General features: G+C 40.1%; 1 protein-coding gene across 1 annotated transcript; it reads right to left on the reverse strand.

Annotated features, from left to right (window-relative positions):
* Window positions 1-4,560: 4,560 nt before the first annotated feature.
* Window positions 4,561-8,226, reverse strand: LOC148020154 (uncharacterized). Its single transcript, XM_087700444.1, has 8 exons — window positions 7,297-8,226; window positions 7,144-7,177; window positions 6,768-6,977; window positions 6,613-6,690; window positions 5,676-5,741; window positions 5,513-5,604; window positions 5,037-5,084; window positions 4,561-4,953 (listed from the first exon to the last, which is right to left on the reverse strand). The coding sequence occupies exons 1-8, from the start codon at window positions 7,548-7,550 to the stop codon at window positions 4,845-4,847; spliced, it is 891 nt and encodes a 296-aa protein (XP_087556570.1). The 5' UTR covers window positions 7,551-8,226; the 3' UTR covers window positions 4,561-4,844.
* Between the last annotated feature and the right edge of the window lie 299 nt (window positions 8,227-8,525).

Here is an 8,525-nt window from a genome sequence, read left to right on the forward strand (position 1 = left end):
AGATAGCCAAGATCCCAATGATCCCTTGTATTCATCAATGGTTGGCTTCCATCCTCATGTGAGATTTTGTTAACGAGGTTTTTGTGGAGCCCTAGGGCTCCTACGAGGTTATGCTCACATCGACCACAAATAGAGATGATCTTCTTAGCAAGCTACCCCTCTTTTTTGATGGGTAGTTGGTGCATGTGGAACCATGGATACCTATGGCAAATTTTCAAAATCTACTCGAATAGAAATGTCTAGTGTGGATTGAAGCAAAAATTTTCCCTATAATTTATTGGTCTTTGTTAAGTGATGCAATCGTAGCAATTGGATACTATCTCGGTGCCTCCCAATATGAGGCTCACAACAGGAATCATTTATGCATGTAATGGGACACCTCAAGGAAAATGCCCAATTAATTATACCTTAATTGCACTAGCATGCATCTTCTATGGTTTAACCTTAATTAGGGCACCTTTCCAGGTCACTATTTCACTTGTTGCAAGCTTGGTAATTTCATGCCCAAGTGTTCGAACAAAAAGGATGCTACTCTTTTGAATGGGGATACTGAAATGATGATGGAGGCACCGCTCACTGGGGAACAACCTCTACATAAGGTTATGGTCTAGTAAAAGCAACCTGTGCTTTCTTGAGACCTACATGATTCGAGAGGGGTTGATGTTTAGCAAAGAAAGAGTAAGAAGGTTGAAATTCAATAGCCAATGGGTTCATCCTTAGGCACTTAAGATGTCTTCTATACATACATGCATAGAAAGGATAAATCTTCTAAGCTACCATGTACAATTGTCATGGACCCCTAGAGTTCAAAGCAGGCCATGTAATTGAGATCACAAGTTGAGCACCCTCAAGAGCACCCTAGGGATCCTCCAGCACACCTTTCTTTGTATCATAGAGGCAAGGTGATTACCATGTGGGATCATAAATATCATCATTTGCCTATGACAAATGGAAGAATTCTTTCCCTCTAGCTCAAAGCAGGCTACATAGCCAAGATTGCAAGTTGAGCACCCTAGGGATCCTCCTCCATGCCTTGCTTTTGATCATAGAGGCAAGGTGATCACCCAACGGGATCGTAAATATCATCATTTGCCTATGACAAATCGAAGCAATCCTTTTCCTATGATAACTCCTCGCACCAAACAATATCACCCAACCATTTCCCTTTGCAACTTTACATGATTGATAAGACAATCATGGATGCTTTTGCCAATCTCCTTAGTAGACTACCCCTAAGATTCAACTCTTCCTACTTAAGTCGTGTAGTTTTCAAGGTCTACATGACCTAGCTACTAAATAGTTTTTCATGTGAATTTCCACTACAAGGATTAGACTCCTTCAACAACTTGCTTTCAAATGTCGAGTAGGTGTCAAGACATTATAGCATCTACCATGGTTCACTTAATAAGCAATGTTTGCATGCTACAAAAGACATGTTGGCCTTGGTCCGCCGTCGAATGTTGTTGCTTGACTTGCTACATGATGATTTCTTTATCTCAACTTGATCGGTCGAACTTATTCAAGACTTTCAATTACAATCTTACCAACAAGCTAAGGATTTTGACTAACAATCTTTGAGACAATTCTTACTAAACTCATAAATTCTTTTGGGCCTTGCATGAATCCCCAAAGCGAGAAAATGTGGTGAGATTGCAAGATGCAAGTCAAATGGTCACAAATCCCAGATCAATTGTAAGTATATGTAAGGAATACTTAACAAACGTTTTTGCAACAAATATCTTCTTCGCAAGTTATGAAAGCCCATGTGCCCTTTTATTTTGGTCAAAAATCAAGTTCCCCATAATCTGCAAGATTTCTAAAAGCTAATATCCGCAAGGTTGAAGTTATGGATGTCTTATTGCATCTACGAAATGATAAAAGCCTTAGCTAGGATGGCATCATCAATGAATTCTTTGGTACCTACGCATCTCTTTTGGCAAAACCTTTCACTACCATGTGCCAACAAATTCGAGCATCATGCAACATATCTTTAGAAGGTTGATCAAGTTAATTCCCAAATTCCACTTCCCATCCAAACTTACTTAGTGGAGACCCATTTCATTGATTGGGTTTTATGTATAAGATCTTTACAAAGGTGTTGGCAAACCATCTCCATAAACACTTGCTTAGTCTTGTTCATTCTCACCAATGTGGACTTATTAGGAGCAAAAACTCTCTCCATAATATCCTCAATGCACACATGGCCAAAGACTATGCATGGCACATCCAACAAGACACGGTTCTAACATAGCTAGACTTGGAAAAGACCTTTGACTTCTTGGAATTGTCTTTTGTTGCAAATCTCATGAAAGTTAATAGGACTTGGACCTTGCATGTCAAGGTTGATCTACACCATCAACATGGGTGCCACCTCTCGTGCTAAATAGCAAGTCACTAAGGCCTTTTCCCCTTAGAGATCAATCCAAGAAGGCTATTTTCTCAACCCACTCTTATTTGCACTTATTACTCTCTATTCTTTCTATGCTATCACATCTTGTGGATACATGATGGGTAATTGGTCCTCCTCTACCTTTGCAACAAGAGTTTATTGGTCAAACACTAGCTAATGATACTTTCATGGTCCTAAAACCTAATGCTTCTAATCTACAATCAAAGCCCTGGATGTATGGGAGCTATTTGGGACTATGAATCTACACTACCAAATCTTCCCTTATTGATTGCAAAGCCTCCAATCCACCAAATTTAGGGTGGCAAGGTAAGGTTATACAGCACGGCAACATTGTAAAGCATATTGCTTACTCCTTGGGGGTGGATGTGCAAGTGAAAGTCTCGCTAAAATGGATACCACAAAAATTGGAAGCCAAGTTTGTCTATTGGAAATCTCAAGCTTGGCCATTCCATGTGCATCTCAAAGTAGCATAGACCATTATGCTTCCCTTGCTCACCTACTTCTTAGCATTATTGCCTTGGAATAATGTTGCCTTGAATGATCTTGCTCACCACTTTTGTTACATGCTTTAGAAGAGAGATTAATGGGCGGTGGGGCTGTTTGGATCAACCCTTCATCATAGATGTATTTCTAATGGAAATTGTTTCTTTTGTACCACTATGGTAGTCTTTTCATTACAAATTCATTTCCTACCTTGTTACTTGGAAGCATTGGGGCTCTTCTCTCAAACGTTTGGCTTGTGATGGAGGGTACAAGGATGCATCCGCTTGGCTAGGTTTTTGGTAAAGCTAGATACAATGGTCTACCTCAACCTCAAATGAAGATCCTCACTTTTTCAAATTTTTGGGTCACTTATGTAGTTGGGTCACTCGCAATGTATTCATTTTTTGTGTTGCCTCCAACATTCAGCATCATGTTGCAAAGCTTTTGGAACTTCTCCAAAGGCAACTTGACCTTCTACAGCATGCTAATGTCTTGGTCAAAGATGGTTTAGTTCCTCAACATGTGGCAATCTCTTATATTCCTTTGCCATGATTTTGTATCTTTTATGCTCAATGGACTAGAGCTGTCATCTTACAATCTTGTACCTATATTTCCTCATAATTAATGCTATTACTCATTATGGGAAAAAAAAAGGGATATTTGCTTTCCCATGTTTTGTAGATTCCAAAGGGTTGTATTGCATTCAAGATTGCTTTAGTAAACACCTTTCATACAACCAAACCAATTGGCCATATAGATACATGTAGACATGTTCTCTCCAAACACTCCACACCACGACAATAAAGGTTTCATACCCTCATTAATTGATGTTCGGTGAATTTGAAGTAAATGCTGCATTGAGCATCATCTACATACCCTTAGATGGGTAGTGGTTATGACCAAATAGAAGCTTTGATAGAGTGAACTTGAATTCATTGACCAAGGTTGAATTATCATCTATCTAAAGGTTAATTTTCTTTCATTGGGAACTTTCTTTCAGAAACTCTTATACCATTCTGATTCCACAAAGGCACACTTTCCTACCAATCCTTGCAGTGAGATTTATCTTGAAAAATAGACACAATTATAAGAGGAACAGATTTAGAGCATAATCCATCAGACTTTGGCAAAGTTTCACTAGCAAACAAGTTATGTACACAATAGTATGACTAGCTTAATTTGATGCAATGTCTACAAGCACATAATCTATTGTAGTCCAAGTTCTACTTATGCAAACATCCATACATGCCTATATAAGACATCCATACATGGATACACATGCATGCATACACCATGATGCTCTTATACAATTGCCATTTCCACGAGCATATAATCTATCACAGCCCTGGCCAAGTTCCACTCATGCACACGTCCACATATGCCTACATAACACATCCATACATGGATACACATGCATGCATACACAATGATGGCCTTATAGAATTGTCGTTTTCCATTTCTCATTAGCAGTAATTCCTGGATGGTCAAGTCAAGCCTCCACAAGTCTCCATACAGAGCCAACTAATGTTCTGTATTCTTAGCAAGGATGTAAATTGTTGTATGATTAGACAAAACAATAAAGCCAGTTTTTACTTACTGTAGGTGACCAATAAGCAGCATAACTTGCATCTCAAAAAGATCTGAAGTTCAAAGTTATAAGATTCTCAGAAATGGTAAATAACCTGCCTTGATTTAGATCCCAGGTCAATGGCACTCCTGAGTGGCCACACTGCAATTGGGCTAACAGCACACCTAAGAGTTACCCATGTAAAACCACAACATGTTGCCCAGCCTAGTAGACCTTCCCAATGGTGTAATGAGAAATACATTCACCTCATAAAGTATGAGAATTGCATTGTTAGAAGAATTGCATCCGATGGTTCTTCCCAGAACCAACTAGTTAGCTCTTTCAGGCTTTGGTTAGAGTACACGTCTGAACACATTTTTCAATCTAATACAAAGAAGAGGTTTGAAGACGCCTTAAACAGACATCCTTCAGATAAACAATACCGCACACTAGTCCATACGCAAAAAAGTGTACTATACATAGTAGGAAATACCTGCATGAGGCCAACATCCTGCATTAGTTAAACAAGATTCAGTGGTACCTGCTTGATTTATAATGATCAACTAGACTACTTACCAAAGTGGTGCAAGATCCACCGACACATCAAGGAAAGGATATGGCCACCTAAAACATTGAAGAAACAGATGGTACAGTTTAGCCTTACTACAGGAAATGGGAACTCTCAAACTACATGTGAGATCACAAAATATAAATACTCTTATTTAATATTCACTGCAGAAACTCTTCATTCACTGCATGGTCAATGCCAGCCAGTTCATTTAAACACAAACGTGCTGCAGCTTTGCAATAAATATCCAATAGTCCTACTATTGAACTTTAAATGCAGAAACTCTTCAATTTGCCACATGAGAAACACCAGGCTGTTTTTATTACAAATCAGCAAGCTGCAACTTTGCATTAATTTTACAATATATATACATGGACACTTGCAAAACATAGGTTTTAAGATCTAGAAGGTAACAGACCAAATACACTTCCCTGAATACAATTCTGGTACTTATATTGCTAACACGTATGAGGAAAAAGCTTACTGATTCTCCCCTAGCGCATGGATAATCCAAGAAAAGAATATGAAAATTGCTGTCCACATGAAGAAATATGCACCTCGGTACCAGTAAAATATCTGCACTCATGCCATCACTGTTAGAACGACTTCACTTATCTCACTTAACTAATAAGCTACATAATGCTCACCATATTATTCAAGGCAAGCTCCCCAAGTAGGAAAACCAGATTTACCGCATGCATACTAATCTCTATCTGAAAAAATCCCCAAGAAAGTTCTTAGTACTCTCACAAACTTCATAAACATGCCCACTATGCAAATCATGGCTTTACAATGTCCAATATTTATGAAATTTTACCACTTCATCAGCTGTCTAAAGATAAAACACAAGCTCACATACAAAACATTCGCTCAGCACTATAATCCACTGTTGTGCCACTTCATAACCTAAACTGGAAAGAAAAAGTATACAGATAACAGCAAAGATGCATGCTGTATGATTCAAGAAAGAATGTCTCTAAACAAACCAGGGTAGCCTGAACCAGGAACCTAGTGATTGAGACTGTTAGACTGCCCCAACTATCTACCTAATTTTTTGAAGCAATTACACAATGTAGCCAAGATACACATCCGGGCAACAAAAGTGCCAAGGTAGCATTGTTTATATATGTAGATATGATAACCACAAACCAAATGAACATGCAAAGTTTAATCAAATTGGGATCCTTCCCCTCAATACCCCTACAAAGAAGTTTGAGTGTCTGAGTGGGCAAGAGCCCAGGCTTACCCCCCCACACCATACAGAAAAAGGTATGCAACCAAGTGACAAATCAGAGAAGACTCAATTAAAACCACAATCTAGCACTATCACCCGGGTTTTAATACTAGACATCACCTTTGGGACAACGTCTAAGATGACGACTGGTCAATAATGAGCAAGTGAATGGTACCTCACACCTCAATCCAAACATTAGCAGAGCATAGCCCTTCAATCCATGAGCTTTGCTGGTTAGAACTTAGAAGATCCTAACATATACTATCATTTTTATTGCAATCATTCTACACAGAGTGAACCAGTTGCTTTTCAGTAAGAACAACATATCAAGCGAGCCTGAAACAACTTACCACATCAACAAAATTATAGCTCGGAAATATACAGGTCCAGTAAACTACATCTGTTACAAAAGCTGCTCCCAGAACCACCTGCATGTGGAAAATGTAATCAAGAAAAACATGAAAATAATAATGCGCACCTTTGAGACACAGCCCAAACTTCTTACTTGATAAATAATTTGCATCAGGTAACCATCTGCTCCAGCTTCTTCTGATGTGTAGTAAGACCTCACAGAAGGGGGATCAACAACACCCACTTCCTCGTCGACTTGTGGGTATCCACTCAGCAGTTTCTCGTTAGTTGTGAGCACTTTGCTAGGTGAAGAGTCTTGATTTCTTTCCTTCAGGATTTCTTTTATGGACAACCCGACAGCAACCTGACAGTTGGAGGAAAAGAATTTGGCAATGCAAAGGCCACAACCTTACTGTCCATGTTTACTGTCCTATCAGGCATCGACTAATTCCATCAACCAGAAAACTATGTGCACCTTGCTGAGAGGTAATGTTAACAGATATTGCATAAAGGGTGATAGAGAGCAATACCCCAAAATAGACAATAAGCAGAGTGAAACTCCATCTGTAGAAACCATTTCAAAAACAGTAAGCTTATCAGAAGTCAAATCATGCTATAGATTCTGTGTATTTGAGAATGAAAAGGATTATGTCATCAAAGGACTGTATAGAACTGCAACGTACTGTGTGTAGTACTCAAAAATAAAGGGTCCCCAAAGCACAACGTCATATATCAGGATGGACAAACAGTAAAGAAATGCCACAACTCTGAGCCCGAGAAGCCAACCATAGTGAATTTTTGAATGGCATGTCTTCCAGACATGCTGTTTATATACAATTCCGTAGCCTGCCCTCTCATAAGCACTCACAACCCCGATGGCCAATATGAAGGCTACCACTACAATGACCACACAGACGGCAAAAGGAGAATAAGCCATGGCAAAAGACAAAGGGCCTCGAGTCGTTCACAAGGCAGCGGCACTTCGTGACAAACTTGGGTTCATGTGTGACTGATTCCTGGTTGGCGAGGCACGATCAGGCCGGGGGCATGTGCAGTCGAGGTTCAAGGCTTTATGGCTCCGTGGATTATCAAGCTGAAGCTATGCTCCGTGGATGGCTGTGGCTCCATGAATGTTCACGCTGACAGGCTTGTTGATGCTGGAACAGGGAGGCCAGGGGTTAGGTCTTCGTGGATGGTCAAGCTGAAGCTATGGCTCCGTGAATGTTTAACTGATGGGCTTTTCTGATGCTGGAAACACAAGACGAGTAGGACCTCCTTCCCTGTTCATGCATGTACTCAAACTCCCAAAACCTATTCTGATGAATGGGATGGAGTATACAGAACAAACAAACAGGGAAAGAGGGAATTCAGGCTATTCAATGCGCGCGATCAATAAAAGCGACCCACGATCCAATGTCACGATCGCAGCAGATATGCTGCTGCAAGTCTTCAAAATGTCAAACGTGGGGGACACGTAAGTAGCCATCGCTGCTGCGTCTGTAGACTGTGAGGCTATTAATCGAGTCTAGAGAGAGAGAGAGAGACAGAGAGAGCGCGCCTCTCAGTCTCGCCTGCTCGCAGCATGCAAATAGCGTGCGCACTAGTCTCGCTCCCTCGTGATCATAAACCATGCTGAAATGATTATGATCCGGTTTAAGGTAACATGATTCTAAATATGCCATATGGTATATGGTCCTCTTGAATGGACAATCTTCACCATGGGATGATTATGGCCATGTTTAGCATAACATAAGTAATGGTGCTCTTGAATGCCCAATCTTGTAAGACACTTGAATTTTCAACTCGAAGTTACAAACCTTGCACATAGAGTTGTGCCACACAATACGACTTTACCAACAAATCTCAAAGTCACGAGAGGTGCCACACGCCATTCTACATACTTGACTTCACT

The sequence above is a fragment of the Lygodium microphyllum genome, chromosome 19 (genome assembly GCF_053477565.2).
Source record: "Lygodium microphyllum isolate KBCC chromosome 19, Lygodium_microphyllum_v1.1.10, whole genome shotgun sequence".
Lineage (NCBI taxonomy): Eukaryota > Viridiplantae > Streptophyta > Polypodiopsida > Schizaeales > Lygodiaceae > Lygodium > Lygodium microphyllum.

Coding starts and splice junctions, on each gene's coding strand:
- LOC148020154 (XM_087700444.1), bottom strand. CDS start 7,550: ATGGCTTATTCTCCTTTTGCCGTCTGTGTGGTCATTGTAGTGGTAGCC. Junction 6,691..6,767: donor TGATGCAAATTATTTATCAA/GTAAGAAGTTTG, acceptor TTCCACATGCAG/GTGGTTCTGGGAGCAGCTTT. Junction 5,742..6,612: donor GCTATAATTTTGTTGATGTG/GTAAGTTGTTTC, acceptor GGATTTTTTCAG/ATAGAGATTAGTATGCATGC.